The 26,215-nt window shown below is 46.4% G+C and overlaps 2 protein-coding genes across 2 annotated transcripts in view; one reads left to right on the forward strand and one right to left on the reverse strand.

Annotated features, from left to right (window-relative positions):
• Positions 1 to 26,215, reverse strand: part of LOC308661151 (uncharacterized protein) — a 180,297-nt gene that overhangs the window by 110,608 nt on the left and 43,474 nt on the right. The gene's annotated exons all lie outside the window — the stretch shown is intronic.
• LOC308661221 (arylacetamide deacetylase-like 4) lies at positions 4,319 to 8,814 on the forward strand. The gene is made up of 4 exons (XM_081316116.1): positions 4,319 to 4,991; positions 5,225 to 5,441; positions 6,416 to 6,479; positions 7,271 to 8,814. Exons 1-4 carry the CDS (start codon positions 4,809 to 4,811, stop codon positions 8,043 to 8,045), a joined length of 1,239 nt encoding a protein of 412 aa, XP_081172242.1. The 5' UTR covers positions 4,319 to 4,808; the 3' UTR covers positions 8,046 to 8,814.

Consider the following 26,215-nt stretch of genomic DNA (forward strand, 5'->3'; position numbering starts at 1 on the left):
TCCCCGCATGGTCACATGATCAAAATTCAGACTCTTGGCAAGTGACTCGTATTTATGACGGTTGCATAAATACGATTCCCCTTTTGCGACCTTCTGACAAGCCAAGCCAAGCCAATGGGGAGGCCAGATTCACTTTAGTAACCTTGTTACTAACGGAACAACTACAGTGGAGCAAAATTCACTGAACACCTGTCTCACTCAGCAATTTTAAAAAAATTGGGCCCAATTCTGGTTGTGAGTTGAGGAATACCTGTATTTATTAGACTCAACTTCTTCCATCCAAAGCATGTTCTAAAACCCCGCAAATGGTTCTTCCTCCAGTTGCAAAGTTTCTTTATCAAAGCATAAAATGCAAAAATACAAGGAAAAAATAAAAATAAAGGTAAAATAGGAGAGGAAATGTCGATCAAATGGTCGACAGTTTGGCGGGTCGAATCCCGAGTGCCACGTAGCAGAGTGAGCGCCTGTTACTTGTCCCAGCTTCTGCCAACCTAGCAGTTCGAAAGCACGTAAAAATGCAAGTAGAAAAATAGGGACCACTATGGTGGGAAGGTAACAGCGTTCCGTGCGCTTTTGGTGTCTAGTCATGCCGGCCACATGACCACAGGAGACATCCTCGGACAAGCGCTGGCTCTTCGGCTTTGAAACGGAGATGAGCACCGGCCCCTAGAGTCGGAAACGACTAGCACGCATGTGCGGGGGAACCTTTACCTTTACCTTTAGGAGAGGAAAAGGGAAAAAGATGGAAATGTAGGGTAGAGTGGGGGTGTGGGGGAGAGAAAAAAAGCATTGACTTCCAACTCCTTTTGGTTCAGTAGAATAAGACAACATGAAGCCTCAGCTTTTTACTTTTATGCAATAATATAAAATTTCCAAGTAGAAACAAAATTAATGGAGATCTTTTCTTCGATCAAAGCCGTCAATTTGCCCTCTCAGCTAACTCCAACTTTTGCAGCCATTCGCCCCTCATGGGACTCAAAATGCCCTTCCTTTTCTGTCCATAAAGTAATCTTGCTGCTGTCAACATAGACAAGTAGTCCTTGACTTACAACAGTGCTTAACAAATGTCTCACTTAGCAATACAAATGTTGGGCTCAATTGTGGTCATAAGTCGAGGACTACCTGCATAACATCAAAGTTCCCATTTTTTTAAAAAAAGAAAAGTTTTATTGATTTTTTTTTAACATAATCATAATATTTGGTAAACAGCATGTTGTCTGGGTTTATATTTATTTAAAAAAACAATAACAATTAATTTCTATAATTCTATAGTCCACATAATAGCTTTGCTTGATTTTCTCTTCTTCCAACAATATTCTCACAATTCTTATTATTTTGATAAATATCAATATAAACATTTCTAATATTTCTGCAAATAATAACCTCATGAGTATGAAGCTTCTTTTCTAACTGATCATCTTGATGGCCTCGTCACAGATCCTGTTTACAAAATTCTTACTTAAATTTATTTTCAAAACATTCTTAACGGTTAATATTCTTTTAAGTTCCTTATCCATTAGGCCTAAAAGAAAAGTCTCTGGTTGTATTTTTCTATTAACTTTAAGAATCTTTTGTATTAAGATGTGAATGTTACTCCAATATTTCTTTGCTTTGACACCTGTCCATCATAAATGATAAAAAGCTCCTTTATATTTACATTCCCAACATTCATTTAAGATACCTTTATACATTCCTCACAACTTACCCGGTGCTAGATACCAATGATACATCATCTTACAAAAATTTTCTTTTGAATTATAATTTAATGTGAAGTTTAGGCCTTTCGTCCACATATTCCCCCATTGTTCAAGCATTCCATTATATCCCAAATTATTTGCCCACTGAATCACACAACGCTTTATGTAGTCGTTCTCCAAATCCCAATTTATAAGCCTTAGCAATAACACGCTCATCACTATCACACAGTGGGATATCCAATTCATTTTTCACAAAATGGAATCCGTAACTCTTTTTTATCCAGTTCAAAGCTTCCTGTCAATTGTAAATATGGAAACCGATGGCAAACACCTTCTTCTGACTCTAGCTCCTCTTTGGAGTTGAGAATAGGCTCACCATAATGGAAGGATAAAAGGGACGCGGTGGCTCAGTGGATTAGGACGCTGAGCTTGTCGATCAGAAGGTCGGTAGTTTGGCAGGTCAAATCCCGAGTGCCGCGTAACAGAGTGAGCACCTGTTACTTGTCCCAGCTTCTGCCAACCTAGCAGTTCGAAAGCACGTAAAAATGCAAGTAGACAAATAGGGACCACTCCGGTGGGAAGGTAACAGCGTTCCGTGCGCCTTTGGCGTCTAGTCATGCCGGCCACATGACCACGGAGACGTCCTCGGACAAGCGCTGGCTCTTCGGCTTTGAAATGGAGATGAGCACCGGCCCCTAGAGTCGGAAACGACTAGCACGCATGTGCGGGGGAACCTTTACCTTTACCTTTAATGGAAGGATATTATTCAGCCATAACTCTACCAGTCTGGCCTTCCCATCGTTTCTTTTTTAAAAAAGAGCTTCTTGGGGAGATAGCCAAAGAGGCATCTTTGCAGAGACCCCTTATTTTATATTTCTTCCAAATTCAGGATGGCACGTCTGACAAAGTGATTATAAAAATCAACATTTGTTTGAACTCTTATCATACCATAAATAGCTGTGCCATCCCAATCTTAATTCATGGCCCTCTAGCTTGACTAACCTTTCATTTGGGAGAATCGGCCGTTCTTTTTGCCCGACCAAGCAACAAGCATAAAAAATCCAATTTCAAATCCGGTAAAGCCAAACTTTCTGTGGCATCTTGCAATAATTTATATGTAATTCTTGGGGTTTTTTTCCCCTTGCCATATAAACAAATGAAGTAGCAGTTGCCAATACTGGTAAAATCTGAAACAAAAAAAAAGCATCTCTGGTAAAACTTTCATCTTAATTATAGAGATTCTACCCAATAGTGATAGTTGCAATTTTCCCATCTACAAATGTTTCATTATTAAGGAAGGGCAAAGAGCTGCATTCGGGGCTCTGGGTTTTAATAACAATAACAACAAAATTGGAAGGGACCTTGGAGGTCTTCTAGTCCAACCCCCTGCTCAGGCAGGAAACCCTATATCGGGGTCCCCAGTCCCTGGACTGTGGCCCACTATCGGACTGTGGCCTATTTGCAACCGGGCCATGTGAGCGGTGGGCCGGTGTGTGTGTGTGTGTGTGCAGCTTGCGCAAGTGGGCTGGCATGCATGGGCATGCATCTCAATTCAATGGTGAAAAAAGTAAGGTTCTACATTTAGGCAGGAAAAATCAAATGCACAGATATAGTATAGGTGGTACCTTGCTCAATAGTAGTAACTGCGAGAGGGATCTCCGAGTCCTAGTAGACAATCACTTCAATATGAGCCAGCAGTGTGCTGCAGCTGCCAAAAAAAGCCAACACAGTGCTAGGCTGCATTAACAGAGGGATAGAATCAAAATCACGTGAAGTACTAATACCATTTTACAATGCCTTGGTAAGGCCACACCTGGAATACTGCATCCTGTTTTGGTCACCACGATGTAAAAAAGATGTCGAGACTCTAGAAAGGGTACAGAGTAGAGCAACAAAGATGATTGGGGGACTGGAGGCTAAAACATACAGGGAACGGTTGCTGGAATTGGGTATGTGTAGTTTAACGAAGAGGAGGGCGAGGGGTGACATGATAGCAGTCTTCCAGTATCTCAGGGGCTGCCCCAAAGAAGAGGGAGTCAAGCTATTCTCCAAAGCACCTGAAAGCAGGACAAGAAGCAATAGATGGAAACTAGTAAAGGGAGAGAAGCAACCTAGAACTAAGGAGAAACTTCCTGACAGTTAGAACAATTAACCAGTGGAACAACCTGCCTCCAGAAGTGGTGAATGCTCCAACACTGGAAGTTTTTAAAAAGAGATTTGGACAGCCATTTGCCTGAAATGGTATAGGGTTTCCTGCCTGAGCAGGGGGTTGGACTAGATAACCTCCAAGGTCCCTTCCAAAGCTTGGGGACTGCTGCCCTATACATTTTCAGGTAAATAATTGTCCAGTCTCTTCTTAAAAACCTCCAGTGTTGAAGGACCCACAACTGGAGGCAAGCTGTTCCACTAATTAATTGTTCTGTCAGGTAATTTCTCCTTAGCTCCAGGTTGAATCTCTCCTTGATTAGTTTCCATCCGTTGCTTCTTGTCCTGCCTTCAGCTGCTTTGGAGAACAGTTTGATTCCCTCTTCTTTGGGGCAACCCCTGAGATATTGGAACATTGCTATGATGTCGATTTTAGAGAATCTTAGTCGAACTGATCTCCCTCTGACCATCAGAAGCAAAAATACCAAATTACAACCCAAGTGGCAAAATCCACTCGACATGAAACCTTGTTTGAGGCTGTTGTCATCTCAAAATCTGTGCAGTCAATTTTCTCTGTTAGGGAATGTGGTGCCCAGAAGCTCACTCAGGTCACAGTGTGCCTCTGAAAGCCCTAATTAAGGAATGCAGATAAACGAACCTCCTCATTTGCTTTATGGGGTGATCATGAAGTGAACTCAAATGATGTTGGTTGAAGTAACCCTCAAGAGAGAAGGCTTTTGAAAGAGATCTGTTTGTTCAGAACTTGTTGGTCCATTTAAATCATGAATAAAAATGATCATTTGCCCAATCATACCGGTGGAAATGATATAAGAGAAGGCATCGAGGTGTACCCGTCACCTATAGTTAAAAGAACTACAGGGCAATATAGACCTCACGGAGCAAGAACAAAGCAAATTAAGCTTTAAGACAATTTTCTTTGGCCAGATAGTGAAAGACCTTTCCACCATGGAAACGATGCTGGGCCAAACCCTGTGGATATTGGCATTTTACTTTTGCATTTCAGTCACATTGTTATTCCTCGGGTGGATCCTTTACTGTAACATCATCGGCATGCATATCCCGCCAGGAATCAGCCAGGGGACAAAACTGCGCCTTCTCTTTTCCTCTGTGAGAATTGTTATGGGACTGGTAAGTCTCTGTCTTTGGATTCCAGCTTTGCTTTCAGTTGGTTTGCCTGAATGGCACAGTCCTACACTTGGTGTGCCTGAGGATCCACCACCAAGCTCAGAGAGCACCAAGGATCCCTCCTTTCAATGCTGAGCTCCAAATATTCTCGTTTATTAGAATTCACTCTGGATAGCATCTAAACAAATCCTTTGTGCATTATCATTTGTTTTCTTTCTCGTCTTTCGCCTGTGCAGGCCACGATTCTCGATAAACTTGGCATCTGCCCTGAATTTGCGATATGGAATCTCCTTGTGGATGGAATACCCACAAGGAAACCGTCTGACTTGATCGTCAAGGAAGTGCTTTTTGACAGAGTGCCGGTGGTGGTCTGTTGTCCCAAAGGAGCAAGTCCAGAGAACAGACGAGGACTTGTCTGGATCCACGGAGGAGCAGGCCTGCTTGGAGGGCCCCGTAGGTTTTCCAAATAATTGTTTTGATTGATGTACCCTGATTCTTCTGCAGCACGCCAAGGACCAAATGGGAAAAATGCATGTGCTTAGATAAAAACCTACACATTATTTATTTATTTATTTGATTTATATACCGCCCTTCTCCCGAAGGACTCAGGGCGGTGTACAGGGCAATAAAAATAAGAATACAGGATACAAGATTTAAAGTTAAATGATTGTGCCCAATGTAGTAAGTTAGTTAAAAACAATGTTAAAACCCCAAACCCATCAGACCAGGCCGGCTTGTTCGAATAGATAGGTTTTTAGATCACACCGGAAGGAGCAAAGGTCGGGGGCCATCTGTATTTCAGCCGGTAAGCGGTTCCAAAGGACTGGTGCGCCCACCGAGAACGCTCTCCCCCTGGGGGTCACCAGTCGACATTCTCTGACCGGTGGTACCCTGAGGAGGCCCTCTCTGTGGGAGCGTACAGGACGGAGGGAAGTTGACGCCGGCAGTAGGTGCTCCCGTAGGTAGTCCGGACCCATGCCATGTAGGGCTTTATATGTCATCACCAGCACCTTGAATCTCACCCGGAAGGCAACTGGAAGCCAATGCAGCTCACGGAGCAGAGGTGTAACATGGGAGTATCGGGAGACCCCTAAAAGAACTCGTGTGGCTGCATTCTGTACCAGCTGAAGCTTCTGAGTGGTCCTCAAGGGCAGCCCCATGTAGAGAGCATTGCAGTAGTCTAAACGAGAGGTCACAAGTGCATGAGTGACTGTACGCAAGGCATCCAGGTCCAGATAGGGTCGCAACTGGCGCACCAGACGAACCTGGGCGAAGGCCCCTCTAGTCACAGCTCCTATATGATCTTCTAAGGAGAGCTGTGAATCTAAGAGGACTCCCAGATTGCGAGCCTTATCTACGTTAGGGGTGGGAGAAATGGGACGTTCTCATCTGAAGATCAATTCAACCAATTCTTTGTGGTATTTCAGAAGGCCACAGAAGGCTGTGCGACTTCATTGCCCGGAAAACTGACACTGTGGTCATATTAATTGGGTAAGTGAGCTCAGGTTGACTTGTGTCACAAAAGGCACAAAATCCAACTGCCATAACCTCTCTCTCTCTCTAGACCAGGGGTGTCAAACTGCTGGCCCGCGGGCCGGATGCGTCACCAGGAAACCACGCCCACCCCATTGCCAACAATGGCGAAAAGGCTCCGATACGTTGCACGACATCACGTGACGTCGCAAGTTTGACATGTCTGCTCTAGACAGTCTACTAAAATGCTGACAGCCACAAGGAAACAACAAGGATGCAGCGGGTTACTTCAGAGTAGTTTCCAGAATTACAGGTAGTCCTCGAGTTACAATCACAACGGAGCCCAAACTTTATGTTGCTTTGTGAGACCGTTGTTAAGTGAGCTTTGCCCCATTTTATGACCTGTCTTGCCACAGTTGTTAAGTGAATCAGTGCAATTGTTACGTTAGTAACGCAGTTGTTAACTGAATCCCACTGACCTAGCTTGTCAGAGGGTCACAAAAGGGGATCACATGAGCCTGAGACACCGCAATTTTTCATAAATATCAGTTGCCAGGCACCCTAAGTTTGATCATGTGAGCACAGGGATGCTACAACGGTCATGTGAAAAATGGTCATAAGTCACTTTTTCGAAGTGGTGTTGTAATGTTGAACAGTTATTAAATGAACTGTTGTAAGTCGAGGACTGCCTCTATCGGTTGTTGCATGCTGCCCAGTCTTTTTGGGCTGGGCAGCTATGATATATTCATCATAATAATAGGAATGCCAATGCATTTGAAAGGTTGTGTTTTGACTCACTGTTGCTTCAGATACCCCTTGGCGCCAGAGCATCCCTTTCCAGCTCAACAACTCAGCTGCTACACTGCCGTATCACATTTTCTGAAGAATGCGCAGGACTACGGAGTGGACCCTAAACGGATCGTGCTGGCTGGCGACAGCAGTGGAAGCACACTTGTTGCCAGCACTGCTCAGCAACTTGTGATGAAAAAGGACGTGCCACAGCCCCGGGCCCTGATGCTACTGTATCCTTTCCTACAAAGTCTGGATTTCAATTTACCTTCTTACCAGCAAAACCATTCTATTCCCCTCTTACTCAAGAAAGATGCTGTTCGTCTTGGCACAGTTTATCTCTTGGGAACCAGTGCCGGGGTCAATGAAATTATGGCCAATGCCCATATACCGCAGGAAGTCAGGGCAAAGTATCAGAAATGGATCAGTGCGGAACATATTCCGGAGGAATTTAAAGGCCGGGGTTACGTACCATTTGTACCTGGTCCGTTTTCAGAAGATCTTTTCAAAAAATCCAAAGGAGTTTTGGACCCCATGTTTTCTCCGCTCCTGGCGGAAGACGCCATCATCCAGCAGTTTCCAGAGACTTTCCTTTTAACCTGCGAATACGACATTTTCCGAGATGATGGCTTGCTCTATAAGAAGAGGCTGGAAGACAACGGTGTGCCTGTCACCTGGCTTCACCTAAAGGATGGATTCCATGGGATCACCTTGCTGATAGATATGGGGCCAATACAGTTTCCTGGTACGAGGAAGAGTATAAATAGTGTAATCCAATTCCTAGAACGATTCTAGAAATCCAAGAGCCTCATTCTTCTGCCTTGTTCATCTAGCCCTTGCCTTACAGATCTTGATTTGAAGAGGTGATACCCTATAATTTCATCCATCTGTCCTGCTTAACTGACCTGAAGATCGTCCACCATCTCTTTGAAGAGACACATCCTTGCCCTCTCCAGCTCGTTCATAGCCCACCACTCAAGTAGCCTGGTGTCAGGCTGTGCCAGGAAACTGTGGTTTTGCCTCTTACCCAAAAGCCAGAACGTTTATGCAGCACTGAGGCACAGTTGGGAGAGTTGCCAGATGTCTCCAGCACGGGCCCGAATGCTCTGAAGAGTAAACCTCTGGTCTTGGTGACCGAACCAGATTGGATCTTGCAACGTTGACCTGGGACATGTATATGTGCCTTCATTTGTCATGGAAAACCCAGTGTAGCTCCTTCAGGAGGCCATTATTCCCACAGGCAGATAAAAAATTGAACAAAAAAGGGATTCACCCCCAAAAGCTCTGGAGGCCTATTGTGCTAGCCCCCCTCACCCGTTGGCATAAGTTCTGTTTCCTAGCAGGACCTTGCCTTGAACCGTGCCTTCCTCTCATCTGTCTCTGAAGAGGTGTTTCTCTCCAGCAAGACTGATGCAGTAAGATCTTAAGGGACCTCTCCTTGTTGACGCTTCCTGTATCCTCTTTCCTTGGTCCCTCTTTGCTTTAGCAGCAGGTGGTCCCGGGTTGCTGAGCTTCTAGAATAGTGACAGCTGACTTCATGTGAACCTTTTGAGCTTCAGTAAAGACTCGAGAAACAAATCCCAGTCTGTTTCATTTCTGTTTCGTTTCAGTTTCGTTTCTGCCCACCGCAAAAGGCAAGGGGAGAAAAGGGGAGGGTGGTGCACAGGCATGGCTATGTTGACAGAATGGGGCGTGTGGTTCCATGTCGATACGATACGATACAATACGATAACCTTTATTGTCATTGTCCCATACAGAACAACGAAATTGAAAAATCCGCATCAACCCCACAAAACCCATCAAAAACAACAAAATACATATCAACATACCACCCACCCCACCTATACACATTTAACCCCTAGAAACACTCTAACACTCTAAAAACTAAATACAGAAGTTCTCTCAGAAACTGCATTCTGCTGCATTCAAGGCCAAACCCGCTTTTGGATAAAAACTATTTCTCAAGCAGCTGGTCCTGGTCTTTATGACCCTATACCTCCTTCTAGAAGGCAGAAGCTGAAAGAGATCATTTCCGGGGTGCGTGCAATCCTGCACAATCTCCACAGCTTTCTTATAACACCTGGAGGCATAAATTTGATCTAAAGTAGAAAGAGTACACCCAATTATTCTCTCCACATTCTTTATGACCCTGGACAGCATTGTTTTTTCCCTGACTGTACAACTCCCAAACCACACACACAGACCATAGGTTAACACGCTCTCTATGGTACAGTGGTAGAATGCCAACAACAGGTCCTTTGAGAGATTATGCTTCCTGAGAATTCTCAAGAAGTATAACCTCTGCTGTGCTCTCTTCATCACAACTTTGGTGTTTGCTCCCCATGTCAGATCATCTCTTAACTGTTGGAAGGGCATGAACTAGCAAGCCCCTTGGGTGGGCAGAAGACTGCCAGCCCCTCATGAAACAGTGTGTGTGTGTGTGTGTGTGTGTGTGTGTGTGCGCGCGCGCGTGTGTGTCCCTTTCCTCAGCTCCTCTGCGATCGGGGACTGCAGGGAAAAATGTCAGAGAATTGCGCAGCCGGTGTCCAAATGGAGTCAGAGATGCTGACACAAACACATAGTTTTATATAAATAAATATATTAATAGTAAATAAGATAAGCAGGCAAATAGGAGCACGTCAGGTAAATCAACATATCATGAGGTAAATTACAGAGGGCACTCAGAGGAAAAAAGGCGGGAAACAAGGAACCTCCCCCTTTTCACTCAAGGCAACCAATCATAGCTTAGATTGCCTCTCTTGCCATGTTTGTTACGTGGATCACTGCAGTTGTAAGTTAGTAACATGGTTGTTAAGTGAATCTAGTTTCCTCATTGACTTTGCTTGTCAGAAGTTCACAAGAGGTAATCGCATGATTCCAGGACACTGCAACTGTCATAAATATGAACCATCTTGTCTAGTTTAATGAACAGAAGAACTAGGTGTCACATGAAAGCAGTCTTCCAGTATTTCAAGGGTTGTCACCAAGAAGAGGGAGTCAATCTATTCTCCAAAGCACCAGAAGGCTGGACAAGAAGCCAAGGATGGAAACTAACCAAAGAGAGAAGCAACCTAGAACTAAGGAGAAATTTCTGGACTGTTAGAACAATTAATCAGTGGAACATCCTGCCTCCAGAAGCTGTGGATGCTCCAACAGTGGAAGTTTTTAAGAAGAGACTGGACAGCCATTTATCTGAAATGGTATAAGGCAGAGGTCCCCAATCTTTTGGGCTCCAGGGACCGGTTCTGTGGAGAGAGGTTTTTCCGTGGACTGGAGGAGGCGTGGTTTTGTGTGTTGCCTGCATCCCGCGGATGGGGCTTTGCCTGTTTGTGTGGCCCAGTTGCTGGCATGCTGTAGCCCGGTACCAATCCACAATAAAGGTCCACAATACTGGTCCACAGTACCTGTCCACAATCCACTGGATGTCTGTTTCAACATTTTTATCCTTATTTGATACTTCTTCCTAGAAAGACATTTGTATGGATGAAGGTTATGTAGGTAGTCCTTGACTTACAACAGTTCATTTAGTGACTGGTTCAAAGTAACAAAGGAACTGAAAAAAGTCACATGACCATTTTTCACAGTTTTGAACTTTGCTGAATCCCCATAGTCGCGTGATCAAAATTCGTGATGCTTAACAATTGACTCAGATTTATGACGGTTGCAGTGTCCCGGAGTCATGTGATTACCTTTTGCAACCTTCTGTCAAGCAAAGTCCATGGGGAAGCCAAATTCACTGAACAACCAGGTAACTGACTTAGCAACTGCAGTGATTCACTTAACAACTGTGGCAAAAAGTGTCGTAAAACGGGGCGAAATTCACTTAACAAATGTCTCGCTTAGCAATGAAATTTTTTTGGCTGAATTGTGGTTGTACGTTGAGGGCGGCCTGTGGATCACAAATTCCTTTCTTCATTTGTAGGCTTCATTGTTTAGCTCATATCCTTATTTCATGGTTTTGTTCACAAGTCTTACTGTAGGCTGGTGATTACCTATAAGGCCCTAAATGGCATGGGTCCGGATTACTTACGGGAGCACCTGCTGCTGGCGTCAACTTCCCTTCATCCTGTGCGCTCCCACAGAGAGGGCCTCCTCAGGGTGCCGTCGGTCAGAGAGTGTGGGCTGACGGCCCCCAGGGGGAGGGCATTCTCTGTGGGCGTGCCAGAACCTTTGGAATCAATTACCGGTTGAGCTCCGGATGGCTCCCGACCTTCGCTCTTTCCGCCGTGATCTGAAAACTTACTTGTTTGAACAAGCCGGCCTGATCTAATGGGTTTGGGGTATTTGCGAGCCCTATCAACGGGGGGTAGCACCTCACCCCCCATCATTAAGGATGGAATAACTTGGTTAACCCGAGATGCCGATATGCACAGCCACTCAGTCTTGGCGGGATTGAGACGAAGCCTGTTTCTCCCCATCCAGACCTGAACCGCCTCCAGGCACCGGGACATCACGGAGAGGGCATCACTGGGTTGGTTCGGGGTGGAAAGAAAAAGTTGGGTATCATCAGCGTACTGGTGATACCCCACCCCAAAACCACGAATGATCTCGCCCAGTGGCTTCATATAGATGTTGAACAGGAGAGGCGAGAGAACCGACCCCTGAGGAACTCCACAAATGAGAGACCTCGGGGCGGATCTCTGCCCTCCTGTCAACACCGACTGCGAGCGGCCCTGGAGGTAGGAGGAGAACCACCGTAGAACGGTGCCTCCCACTCCCAGCCCCCTGAGACGCCGCAGCAGGATACCATGGTCGATGGTATCGAACGCCGCTGAGAGATCTAATAGGACCAGGACAGAGGAACAACCCCTGTCCCTAGCCCTCCAGAGATCATTCACCAGCGCGACCAATGCCGTCTCCGTGCTGTGTCCGGGCCTGAAGCCCGATTGGTACGGGTCCAGATAATCAGTTTCCTCCAGGAACAGAGGGAGCTGATGTGCCACCACACTCTCAACAACCTTCGCCAGAAAGCGAAGGTTGGAGACTGGACGATAGTTGTTTAAAACAGCCGGGTCCAAAGCAGGCTTCTTGAGAAGGGGTCTCACCACCGCCTCCTTCAAGGCGGCAGGGAAGACACCCTCCTTCAAGGAAGCAGTTATTACTGCATGGAACCAGCCTCGTGTTCCCTCCCGAGCCGCATAAGCTAGCCAGGAGGGGCACGGATCCAACAAACAGGTGGTGGTGCTCAGTCTCCCCATGATCCTGTCCACATCATCAGGGGAAACAGGGTCGAACTCAGTCCAGATAACGTGCTCAAGACCGCCTGATTCCTCCACATCAGACTCTGCCCAGTCAGAGTCCAAGCCGGTCCGGATCCGAGCGATTTTGTCCGCCAGATGATGACTAAACTCCTCGGCTCGTCCCTGCAAGGGATCCTCCCTCACCTCCTGGTTAAGGAGGGAGCGAGTCACCCTAAACAGGGCGGCCGGGCGATTATCTGCGGACGCGATAAGGGCGGCAAAGTAGTTAGACTTCGCCGTCCTTATCGCCGCAAGATAAGACCTTATAAAGGTTCTTAACTGCAATCGGTCGGATTCGGATCGGCTGGATCTCCAACCGCTCTCTAGACCTCGTCTCCGACGCTTCATCTCCCGGAGCTCCACAGAGAACCATGGGGCCCAGCGGGATCTGCGACGGGTCAGAGGTCGCATGGGTACAACGCAGTCGAGTGCCCTGGTGGCAGCCGTTTCCCAGGCCTCCACCAGGGCATCGACTGGGCTGTGGGTAAGGGTGATAGGTATAGGCCCAAGCACCCTCTGGAACCGATCCGGGTCCATTAGGCGCCTGGGGCGGAACCACCTGGTCGGTTCCGCCGCCCAGCGGTGGGGGGTGGCATGACGGAAAACCAGCCTCAGGAGGTGATGATCTGACCATGACAGAGGGGTGATGGACGGGGAACCCCCTCCCAGATCATCCAACCACTGTCCAGACAGGAACACCAGGTCGAGAGTATGATCCCCCTCATGAGTCGGCCCCTCAATAAACTGGGTCAGGCCCATGGCTGTCATGGAAGCCATGAACTCCCGAGCTAACTCCGACGACCCTCCCAGTGATGGCAGGTTGAAGTCACCCAGGACTATAAGCCTGGGGAACTCCACCGCCAACCCTGAGAGGGTGTCGAGCAGCTCAGGCAGGGCTGTTGCCACACAGCTGGGCGCCAGGTATGTAAGCAACAAGCCCAACTGAACCCGAGGACCACATCTCAAGAGGAGGGATTCACTCCCGGCCATCTGGACAATGGTGACCTCCCGGGGACACAAAGTCTCCCGAATAACCACTGCCACCCCACCACCCCTGCCCTGAGCCCGTGGCTGGTGCAGCACCCGGAAACCTGGCGGGCATAACTCGGTGAGAGGCACCCCTCCCTCCGAGCCCAGCCAAGTTTCCGTGATGCACGCTAGATCCGCACATTCCTCCTCGATCAGATCACGGATGAGGGGAGCTTTGTTAACTACGGATCTAGCGTTAAAATAGACCAACCTGAGCTCAGGGGCCTGATCACCCTCATCCCCGGGTAAGAGGGTGCTAACCGGAGGGTCGGAGCGCGCCACCGCTCGGAGATAGCGGGGGCGCGATCCCAGATGTTGATATGGCCCTCCGCGCAAACACCTGCTGCCATACCCTATCGCCGTGGGGATTCGATGCCCCACCCCCACATTCCCAGCACCAGCAGCCACCTCCCCCGACCCCGTCCCGTCAGGACCTCTAACAGGTCCAGACTGAGTGCCGGTTACAGGTTCCCTCCCTACCCCCCCTTCCCTCCCCCTCCCTAACCTCTTAAAATAACCGGCTAAGAATCTTATCAGGGGCCTCTTAGCACGTCTTAACTCGAGGCCCCTATCTAAGCCCAACCACCTCTTGGAGTCCCAGAGCTTGGGCCCGTCATTAAGGGGAGTATGGAAACAGGCGACAGGTCGCGCCCAAGAGGCAGGAACCGCCCTAAGGGCATACAAGTCCGCTTCGGAATAACGATAGACCATATTGCGCTCGAATAGTCTCTTAGGGCCGATGTTGTAAATATGTCCAGAGGATCGCTCGTTGATGGTACATAGATGGAGAAAGAAGAAGTCCAGTGGTCATGTCTCTCAATCTGCAAGGCCATCTCAGCTCTCACCTGAGATGGAAATCCAAGGGACAACCTCAACCGTCCTCTCACTCCGGCTGAGGAGTCTAACTGGAGCAGAGAGAGAAAAGGGGGATCCTGAGCCAGGCCCACCCCGACTGGTCTCTCACACCAGTGAGGTGGTAGCTGACCAGTCCAAAACTGTCCTCCCACCACGGTTCGGTCCCGTCCACACTGGACTATCAATAGGGAGATCTTAATTCCCATCAGGTACGGAGCTAGCCATAATGCCTGCCTGTCAACAAAGAAAGTAAAGAACAGGCAGGCCAGACCTCTGTCGATCCTCACACCGCCAGCCAGCGCCGCCAGTCTGGGGGGGGAGAGCAAAAACATTCTCTCCCCAATGCCCGTCCGCCAGTCCAAACCATCTTCCAACGGCGGAGAGAGGTGATCCCAGCAGCTATATTGAGTCCCAAGCCGCTATTTCGGAGGGGGGGGCTCAGCGCCACGAAGAGCAGCGCCCAGCAGCTGTTTTTAAAAACCCCAATCCCCAAAGTCGCCTCAGCCAGCAGCAGCATAGAGTCGCCTCGGCCAGCAGCAGATGAAGAAAGCAAGGCAGACGTCCCGGGTTTCACGGCATAGCAGCGCTCGGCGCCATAATGGGGTCGGCAGGTCGGCAGGCGGCAGATGTCAAGCGCCGCTAGTTCGAAGGGGGGGGGCTCAGCACCGCAGAAAACAGCGCCCAGCAGCTGTTTTTAGATCCCCCACCCCCAGAATCACCTCAACATACCATGGGCTTCCCCGAGCTAATTCCTTTGGAGCCCTCAAAGAGCGCCCGAAGCTTAGGTTGCGGCCGTCGCCATCTTGGGCAGAAAAAAAAAAGGCCTTCCTGTCCTCTACCATCTTCTGGAGCCCATTTAGGCTCACGCCTACTGCTTCAGTGACTCCATCCAGCCACCTCATTCTCCGTCATCCCCTTCTTCTCTTGCCCTCAACCTTTCCCAGCATTAGGCTGTTCTCCAGTGAGTCCTTCCTTTTCATTAGGTGGCCAAAGTATTTGAGTTTCAACTTCAGGATCTGACCTTCTAAAGAGCAGTCAGGGTTGATCTCTTCTAGGACTGACTGGTTTGATCGCCTTGCAGTCCAAGGGACTCGCAGGAGTCTTCTCCGGCACCATAGTTCAAAGGCCTCAATTTTTTGGCACTCAGCCTTTCTTATGGTCCAGCCATACATTGCAACTGGGAAGACCATAGCCTTGACTATACGCGCTTTTGTTGGCAGGGTGATGTCTCTGCTTTTTAGTGTGTTGTCTAGATTTGCCATGGCTTTTCTCCCCAGGTGCAAATGTCTTTTAATTTCTTGGTTGCAGTCCCCGTCTGCGGTGATCTTGGAGCCCAGGAAAATTAAATCTGTCACTACCTCCATTTCTTCCCCATCTATTTGCCAGGAATTGAGAGGGCCGGATGCCATGATCTTGGTTTTCTTAATGTTAAGTTTCAAGCCAACTTTTGTACTCTCCTTCTTCACCCGCATCAAGAGGCTCTTTAGTTCCTCTTCACTTTCTGCCATTAGAGTGGTATCATCTGCATATCTTAGGTTGTTGATATTTCTCCTGGTAATCTTAATTCCAACTTTTGATTCATCTAGCCCTGCCTTTCTCATGATGTACTCTGCATATAAGTTAAATAGGCAGGGCGACAGTATACAGCCTTCCCGGACTCTTATCCCAATTTTGAACCAATCAGTGGTTTCGTGTCCAGTTCTCACTGTTGCTTCTTGACCCGCATATAGGTTCCGCATATAGGTTTCTCAAGAGACAAATAAGATGGTCTGGTACTCCCATCTCTTTGAGAACTTGCCACAATTTGTTGTGATCCACACAATCAAAGGCTTTAGCATAGCCAATGAAGCAGAAGTAGATGTTTTTCTGGAACTCCCTGGCTTTCTCCATGATCCAGTGTATGTTGGCAATTTAATTAATAATATGAAATTCCTCAAAACCCCAATTTTCCTCAGCCTTATTCTGGCTTTCTTCCTTTGCCAACTAGGCTTCCATATCAGTGCTTTTAGATCAAACAGATCTCTCTCTATTATTATTTATGTTATTTGAAATAAAGGAGACCATTTAATTGCCAGTTTTTTTGGAAGGGCTAGTGCCCATTTGTATTCATTGTCTCCCTATTATTCCAATTCCCCATGACTGCCTTGATATGTTTATCTTCTATTCAATCTGTTCTTCTTCTTTCTCAAATTTCTTCTGATTTATATAGAAAGTCTTTTCCATTTTCAGTGTTGTCACTCCCTTTTCTGGCTTTTCCATTAACTGTATTTGTTGGTCAAGTGTCTTAATGTTTGATTGTTCCACTTCTTCTGTTATCTTCTGCATTGTTAGTTCTTAGGTTGTAGTCAAAGTTTGGGTATGTGTATCTACGCTGGCATCTTGATCTTTTATGTTAGGTCTTATTTTATCACAAGCTGAAAGAATGGTTTCGTGTATTGCTTTCAACATGGAAAGGATCTTTTCCTGGTCTTCATCCATCTCTTTCACATGTTTATAAATAGTCTTTATAGTAGAGGTCGTTTGTCAGGCAAGATTTTATACTCAAGTAACCAATATTCCTCAAATAAAGAGATAGGAAGGAAATTCCCCACATATAATTCTGAAAGTCAGTAAAGGTTTACATTCACAGTTCAAGTAGGCCAGTTATGCCGCCCAGCTGTTCTCTTACAGCTGAGTTTCTCACAGGTGGCGTCAAGCCAGGGTCAAAAGAATCTTATCTAAGATCTGGGCAGGAATGCCTGGATGTTCTGATCTATCTTCTCTGAAGAAGACCTCACGGTGATTTAAGACTATTAATTGGAGGAGGGAATTGTGCTTTGCTACTTTGTGCCCAGGGGAGGGGAATTCACTTTTTGGCTTTAACTATGTAGTGCTAATGTAGGGACGCGGTGGCTCAGTGGGTTAGGACGCTGAGCTTGTCGATCAGAAGGTCGGCAGTTTGGCAGGTCGAATCCCGAGTGCCGCGTAACAGAGTGAGCGCCTGTTACTCATCCCAGCTTCTGCCAACCTAGCAGTTTGAAAGCACGTAAAAATGCAAGTAGAAAAATAAGGACCACTATGGTGGGAAGGTAACAGTGTTCCATGCACCTTTGGCATCTAGTCATGCCGGCCACGTGACCACGGAGACGTCCTCGGACAAGCGCTGGCTCTTTGGCTTTGAAATGGAGATGAGCATCGGCCGCTAGAGTTGGAAACGACTAGCACGCATGTGCGGGGGAACCTTTACCTTTTACCTTTATGTAGTGCCGATACTTTGTTTCTCAAATAAAAGATTCTTTAAGGTAAACAATGCCTCAAAGTTCTTTTGAAGAGTTTCATCATTGCTGAGACATTTACCTAGAGCAGGGGTAGGCAACCTTGGCTCTTTTATGACTCGTGGACTTCAACTCCCAGAAATCCTGAGCCAGCCAGCCAGCCAAACTCTCTCTAAGAGACCTGCCTTGCCTTGATGACTTGGCTCATAACAAGTTTCATCAAATTATCAGGGAGATCGCAAGCTGAGATCTCATATTACATAATCCGTCCAATTTGCAATCTCCCTGATAATCTGATGAAACTTGTTATGAGCCAGGTCATCAAAGCAAGGCAGGCCTCTTTGAGAGAATTTGTTATTGCTCTAAGTCAGACATGTCAAACACAAGGCCTGGGGGCCGGATGCGGCCCGTGAAGTGGTTTCATGTGGCCCGCGAAGCCATCCTGGAAACAGTGAGGGAACGGCCCCCACTGCCTTGGCCCTGGCCCAGAGACCCTCCTTCTGCCAGAGACCCTCAGATCTGTCCCACTCCTGCCCAGGCCCCCATAAGCATCCTGCCCACCCAGTAGGCCATACGCACTCTAGCCACGCCCACCCAGTAGGCCACGCCCACCCTGGCCACTCCCACCCGGCCCCCTGAGGGCAACCGCAATGCTGATGCGGCCCTCAATGAAATTGAGTTTGACACCCCTGCTCTAAGTAAATGTCTGGCTTATTATTGTTATCACTAACTGGACTCAATTCCACATCCCCCCTCCCAGCATCAACTAAGTCTAAAAGCAAAAGAGAAAAAAGATGGCTACATTTCCATCTGTTGTCAAAGCAAGAACACCCTATGTTAGCAGCGTTGACCCAGCCCTCCAATGACCAGTAAGGCTTTAGCCCAAGGCTTTTCAATCAGTGGTACGGGTACCACCTGTGGTACATTGGCACCTGGCAAGTTGTATGCGACCATCCTAGAAAAGTGGTAGGGGGGGAGGGGAATGAGCTGAACCGGTGGCAGCACCGCACAAGCCTGAGCGAGAGACAGCTGGAGCTGCAGGGCTGTCAGAGCTCAGCGGAAGCGGCAGGATCAGTACCAGGAGCACGGCGCTGATCCTGGTGCTTCTGAGCCCAGAAGAAGCGCCAATCAGCTGGAATGTTGCAGCATCCCCAGCCCCTCAAATACTGGAACACTGCCGTCATGTCACTCTCTAGTGCTTCTTTTCATTAAATTAGACATACCCAATTCTTGCAACCGTTCCTCATATGTTTTAGCCACCAGTCCCCTGGTCATTTCTTTTTTTTTTATTGAAAAGTTTTAGCATACAATTTTCCTTTAAAAACCCCCCTCCCCCTCCCTTCTCCCTCCCCCCTACCTCTCCCCCCTCCCCCCCTCCCCCCCCCCGACTTCCCAGAGCTAAATACAAGGTATATAAAAAAAAACAATCATAAACAACCATATACTAACAACTATAAACTCTAAAATCCATCACTCTCTAGCTTATATAGGATAAAACAAACCTTAGTAATATTGAATATATATAAAAAAAACTAAAAGAAAAAAAGAAAAAAAGAAAGAAGACTCATTCAAATGCTACATAAAACTTCTTAACCCTATACTTGTTCTGGATAAACTCAATCCATTTTCTCCATTCCATAATATAGCGTTCTTGCGAGTGATCTTTCAAATAGGCCGAAATCTTCGCCATTTCTGCCAGGTCGGAAACCTTTAAAGTCCACTCTTCTATGGTCGGCAGTTCCTCTTTCTTCCAATACTGACCTATCAAAAGTCTTGCTGCCGTAATAAAATTCAACATCAACTTAGTGTCCACAACTGTAGCATCTGTAATTATTCCCAACAAAAAAAGTTGCGGACAAAACTTTATCCTCTGTTTAAAAATCTTCTGCATGTTCCACCAGACTTTTATCCAAAAAGCCTTAACCTTTTTACAAGTCCACCATATGTGAAAATATGTTGCGTCTTCATCACCGCACCTCCAACATTTAGGCTGATAATTCGGATACATACTTGCAAGCTTTTTAGGATCTAGATGCCATCTATAAAACATTTTGTAAAAGTTCTCTCTTAGATTTTGAGCTTGTGTGAATTTTACGTTCCTCACCCAAATCTTTTCCCACGTGTCCATTGTGATAACTTCCTGGATGTTTTGGGCCCATTTTATCATACAATCCTTAACAAGTTCTGTTTCCGAATCAATCTCTATCAGCGCAAGATATATCCGTTTAATATGTGCGGGTCCCTGATTTCTAATTTGCTTTATCAAATTTTCATCATCCCCTGGTCATTTCTGTTGCTCTTCTCTGCGCTCCTTTCTCGAATCTCAAGATCTTTTTTGTGGCGACCAAAGCAATATTCCAAGTATGGTCTTAATTAAGGCATTATAAAGTGGTATTATTAAAAAGGGACGCGGTGGCTCAGTGGGTTAGGACGCTGAGCTTATCGATCAGAAGGTCAGCAGTTTGGCGGGTCGAATCCCGAGTGCCGCGTAACAGAGTGAGCGCCTGTTACTCGTCCCAGCTTCTGCCAACCTAGCAGTTCGAAAGCACGTAAAAATGCAAGTAGAAAAATAGGGACCACTATGGTGGGAAGGTAACATTGCTCCATGCGCCTTTGGCATCTAGTCATGCCGGCCACATGACCACGGAGACGTCCTCGGAGAAGCGCTGGCTCTTCGGCTTTGAAACGGAGATGAGCACCGGCCCCTAGAGTCAGAAACGACTAGCACACATGTGCGGGGGAACCTTTACCTTTACCTTTACCTTTAAAGTGATATTAACACTTCACCAGCTGCAGTCTGTTTCACACAGTGCCTCCAGGCCCTCTAAAAAACCAGCTGGTGGGCAACCGAGCCCCATTTGATTCCGATAATAATGATCTGTCCTGGAATGAGCCACTCCGAGAATGCCAAATGATTTGGGGGGGAAAGCCTCTCGACATTTCAATTTACAATAATAATAATAATAATAATAATAATAATAATAATAATAATAATAATAATAATAATAATAATAATAAAGATTTGAGGACCCTTGCTTAAATCTTAGGTCTGCATTTCTTTTAAAGCAGCGTTCCTTAGACTTTCTGGCTCTCAGGACTGGTTTCAGAAGAAAAACCATCTTCTATCGACTGGAGGTGTTTTCACACATGCAACCTAGATCCTGTGCATGCGCAGATGAAGCTTTGTTCGTTCGCCCGCCGCTTCCACAACCCATTAAAGTAAATGGTTACCTAAACTAGGCTAGGCTATTATAACAAGGTAATGCAGTCACTAAGCAGATCGCCGTACAACCACGCCCAATTTTACATTCTTTCAGTGGTTGTTAAGTGAGAATTACCTGCAGCTTGGTTCATAGGCTCATTCAACTGTACTGTATAAAGGTGGTGACCTGCTTAATGACTGGAATGACTTACAATCGTAGTTCTAATCTCGGCTCAGTTACAGTCGTAAGTCAAGGACTACCTGTACTGTTAACTTAACTCGGGTGAACCAAACTTTGATGTTGTATTCCACAAACCTGAATTACAAATCTGGCAAAGGGAGATTCGGAATGCAACTTTCTCCATGGAAGAAATCTACAAGCCAGGGTGACAAAAATCTCACTTTGCCAGATTGTCTTCCTAGCTGTGTAAAGGAGTCCGTATCACTTTCAAGCTCTCCTAGTCTGGCATTCATGTCATAGTAACGTGTGATTTGCTTAGCCATGGTTTTCTGAGTAAACCTCCTTTGACTGCTTCCCCAAATCATTGTTTACAACCATACTGACACAGCTCACATCTTTAGCTGCTAAGCCAAAACCAAAGTATCTTAAAAGCCAATTGTGGAAATGTGAACCCAACTAACCTGGCCTGTTGCAATTTATCCTGTAACCTAGTTAGCGTAATATTGAAAACAGCACCTGCACCAAAACCATCTTACTTCATGGTTCAGTCGAATGCCACCTTACATCTTCATCTTATCAAGATCAAGATACGATGAGGATGTTAATCTCATTAAGAGATTGTTGGGGGCAATTAAGCTGACTTTGTAATAATGCCGCTTGGGGTGTGTGAAAGCCCTAATAAGCAGGCATATACATAGAATGAAGGCTACTGCTAAGTTTAAAGCCGCCCTGAGAATTAAAATAAATAAATAAATAAATCTTATGAAATCTTCCCATCTTTATAGCTTTCTACCTCCATAAACCGTGGATCGTCCAGATGGAAAGTCTTGAACTGGAATAACAAGGAAAATATCACCTCTACAACAGAGCATCTAAAAAGTATTTGGGGGCACGTCAGCTGGAGGCTGGTGAGAGTTTAGTCGCAGGGGTAGGCAGTCTCGGCTCTGTTATGACTCATGGACTTCAACTCCCAGAATTCCTGAGCTAGCTGGCTCAGGAATTCTGGGAGTTGAAGTCTATGAGTCATAAAAGAGCCAAGGTTGCTTACCCCTGGGTTAGTGTTAGCATGAGGGCACCTCCATTAAAAGCAGAGGGGCAGCTTAGTGGGAGGGGCAGATGTTGCATGGATGAGCCGTATAGCTATGGTCCGATGTCCATTGCATCTTCAACCGCAAGGAGACAGGTTATTTTCTCCCCAGGTTCCACCCACTTTCTCCTCCTCAGCTAGCACTTGGTAAGGATTTGATCATTCTAGAACACAGGTCTGCAAGCCGCGGCTCCGGAGCCGCATGCGGCTCTTTCAGCCGTCTCCTGCGGCTCCCAGTCCTCTGCTATGTGTAATCCAAAAAAAAAAAAAGTGGGACTAAAAAAGTTCAACCAATCAATTCAAATATGCAGGGTAGGTGCATATCTCGCCTTGGCTCCACTCTTCAGTCAAACCCTGTTCTGCGCATGCGCGTGCATGCGCACACATTTTTTGCGGCTCCCAGTTTTTCCTTTTGTGAGGGAACCGGTTCCGAGTGGCTCTTTCACTGTTTCAGGTTGCTGACCCCTGTTCTAGAAGAATCGATGGTCCTCTTCTTTCCCTCTTCTTCTGCCTTTGGGGCAACGAATCAGTCAACAACATCTGGCTGGCTCAGGAATTCTGGGAGTTGAAGTCCACACATCAAAAAAGAGTCATGGTTCCCCACCCCCGCCCAAGGGTAATGAGGAAAGCCAAAATGCTTGTGAGGGGTATTTGGTCACGGTAGTGAGAGCAATGAGATGACCATCTGAACGGCACTGATGACGTTACCGAGTTTGGTAATGAGCATGTCTGCAAGAAACCCACTAAGTTCAGAGAGACCCCACATCTGAATTTTAATACTGAGAAGTGGACCTATTCACCAGGCCCGCTTACACACTGCCTTCCAATTTCGGAAGCAGAGCCCCAACTTCCAACTTTGTGAGTAGAGTTCACAAAATAGCTGCCACGGTGCAGGCGTCCCATCTTAAAACCACCACTTACCGAGGTGCAAACTAGATATAACATCATCCTAAAGGTAAAGGTAAAGGTTACCCCGCACATGCGTGCTAGTTGTTTCCGACTCTAGCGGCCGGTGCTCATCTCCGTTTCAAAGCCGAAGAGCCAGCGTTTGTCCAAGGACATCTCCGCGGTCATGTGGCCGGCATGACTAGACGCCAAAGGCGCACGGAACGCTGTTACCTTCCCACCGGAGTGGTCCCTATTTTTCTACTTGCATTTTTTTACATGCTTTCGAACTGCTAGGTTGGCAGAAGCTGGGACGAGTAACAGGCGCTGACTCTGTTACATGACACTCGGGATTCGACCCGCCAAACTGCCGACCATCAGATCGACAAGCTCAGCATCCTAACCCACTGAGCCATCGCGTCCCTCAACATCATCCTAAAAGGTAAAGGTAAAGGTTCCCCCGCACATGCGTGCTAGTCGTTTCCGACTCTAGGGGCCGGTGCTCATCTCCGTTTCAAAGCCGAAGAGCCAGCGCTTGTCCGAGGACATCTCCGTGGTCATGTGGCCGGCATGACTAGACGCCAAAGGCGCACGGAACGCTGTTACCTTCCCACTGTAGTGGTCCCTATTTTTCTACTTGCATTTTACGTGCTTTCGAACTGCTAGGTTGGCAGAAGCTGGGATGAGTAACAGGCGCTCACTCTGTTACACGGCACTTGGGATTCGACCCGCCAAACTGCCAACCTTCTGATCGACAAGCTCAGCGTCTTAACCCACTGAGCCACCGCGTCCCTATAACATCATCCTAGGATTCCCCAAAATAAACAAGCCTTCTAGAAGCAGTGGGTTGGGGTTTTTTTTGCCATTTACCAAGCAAAATACTTTTAAAATAAGTCTTTCCTAAAGGGGACTGGAGATGGCTCTAAGGCAGGGGTCTTCAAACTTGGCCCTTTTATGACTTGTGGACTTCAACTCCCAGAATTCCTCAGCCAGGCATGCCAGTGGGGCAAAAGTGCCTGGCTGAGGAATTCTGGGAGTTGAAGTCCACAAGTCATAAAAGGGCCAAGTTTGAAGACCCCTGCTCTAAGGGATGTGGCATCGATTCATTCATCAACACAAAATCAAATTTTTGAATGCATTGCAGAAAGGGAGGTGGGAAAAAGTCCAGTCATAAAAACATAAAACTAAGCTTGAGTTACTCAGGTCACATGGTTGTTTTTAGAAAACTCCAGGAACAGAACCAAGAGGTGTCATACAGGACAATATAGACCAGGGCCCTCAAAACTTGGCAACTAAGACTTATGGACTTCAACTCCCAGAATTCCATGCTGGCTGATTGCCAAGTCTGGAGACCCCTGATGTATAGACCACTAAGCCGGACAGACATCAAGACTCCTGCCTTGTAATGGAGACCCCATAACCTTAAAGAACACAGGCCTCATGATCCCCACCACAAAGTCTTTCTTCCATCCGACTGAGCCCAATCTCCACCTCCAGCTGACAAACCACATTTCTGACATATTTTTTTCCCCCCTCAACGGAAGACAGAAACGTACTTCGCAAATGAAAACGTCAGGTGTCAAAAAACCACAAGCACCATAAAGTAGATGGTATTGCAAATGACATTTTTTTATTTTTTATTTTGGAGACCTCTTAACTGGACAAAGCCAGATCCTTCGCTTTTAATAGGGCTGGGTTACTACTTCCAAAATTAAGAGTAGCTTTCAATACAGGGGTGGAAGTAAAAGTGCCCCCTCCCCCCCACCAGTTGGGAGAAATCAAATCAAATTGGACTTCCAAGTTGCACATGGAATGTAATTTAATATCTCACGTTTAAACCATACCTCTAGAACCTGTAAGGATTTTATTTTTCAAACCAAGACTTTCTTTTTCTTCTTCGTCTCCACATTTTTTAAAAAAAAGGACCTAAGATTTGCTCCTTGATTTAAATATTAAAAATATGCTTTGTCTTTTTTTTTTTTTAATCCAAACACCAAGAAGTATTTGGAATTGTTCAGGAGGAAAATACCGGAAGCTAGCTTCACATTATGTACAGGTGATCAACTTAAGGACAATTCAGCCCAAAATTTCCATCGGTAAGCGAGACAGTTGTTATGCAGGTTTTGCCCCATTTTTACCACATTTCTTGCCACGGTTGTTAAGTGAATCACTGCAGTTGTTCAGTTAGTAACATGGTTGTTAAATGAATCCCTTTGATTTTTCCTGCTCAGAAGGTCACAAAAGGGGAACAGATGACCCCTGGACACGTCATAAATATGAGTCAGTTGCTAAGCATCTTAATTTTGATCACGTGACCATGGGGATGCCGCAACGGTCATATGTGTGAAAAACTGTCATTAAGTCACTTTTTTCAGTGATGTTGTGACCTTGAACGGTCACTAAATGAGCTGTTGTAAGACGAGGACTACCTGTAATTGGCTGATTTTGTACAATGGGCCAAGATCAAACCAAACTAACCACTGTTCTGGCTCAACAATACAGGTAGTCCTTGACTTACAACAGTTCAAAGCTACAACGGCACTGAAAAAGTGACTTATGACCATTTTCCACACTTATGACCATTGCAGCATCCCCTTTTATATTTATATTTGGACGCTTGAGAACTGACTCACATTTATAACGGTCACAGTGTCCCAGGGTCACATGATCCCCTTTTTTGCGACCTCCTAGGACGAGTGAAGTGAATGGGGAAAGCCGGATTCACTTAATAACTAATTTAAGAATTGCAGTGATTCACTTAACAAACCTGGCAAGAAAAATAGTAAGATGGGGCAAAACTCAAGTTAACAAATGTCTCACTTAGCAACATAAATTTTAGGCTCAATTCTGGTCCTAAGGTGAGGACTGCCTGCATGTCATGATTCCAGTCAGAGAGAAACAGAAGACCTGCTTCTGCAAAGGTGTAGGCCAACGTACCAAGTCTGAGGCACATAGTTATCCTTGACTTACGACCATAACTGGGACTGAAGCGGTTATTAAGTGAGGTATCACATGAACGCTCTTGACCTGACAACCTTTTTTGCCAGTTACGAAGCAAATCACTGCAGTCGTTAAGCAAATCATCAGCTTCCTCACCGACTTCTGCTTCTTGGGAAGTGGGACGGCCACCAATCGCCAATCGTGTTACCGCAGAACACAGATGTCAGAAATGTCAGCCAATTGCCAGGCACTCAAATTGTGATCACATGACCACAAGGATGGTGCAATACTC

Source organism: Vipera berus, assembly GCF_964194415.1.
Source record: "Vipera berus genome assembly, chromosome: 2".
Classification (NCBI taxonomy): Eukaryota; Metazoa; Chordata; class Lepidosauria; order Squamata; family Viperidae; genus Vipera; species Vipera berus.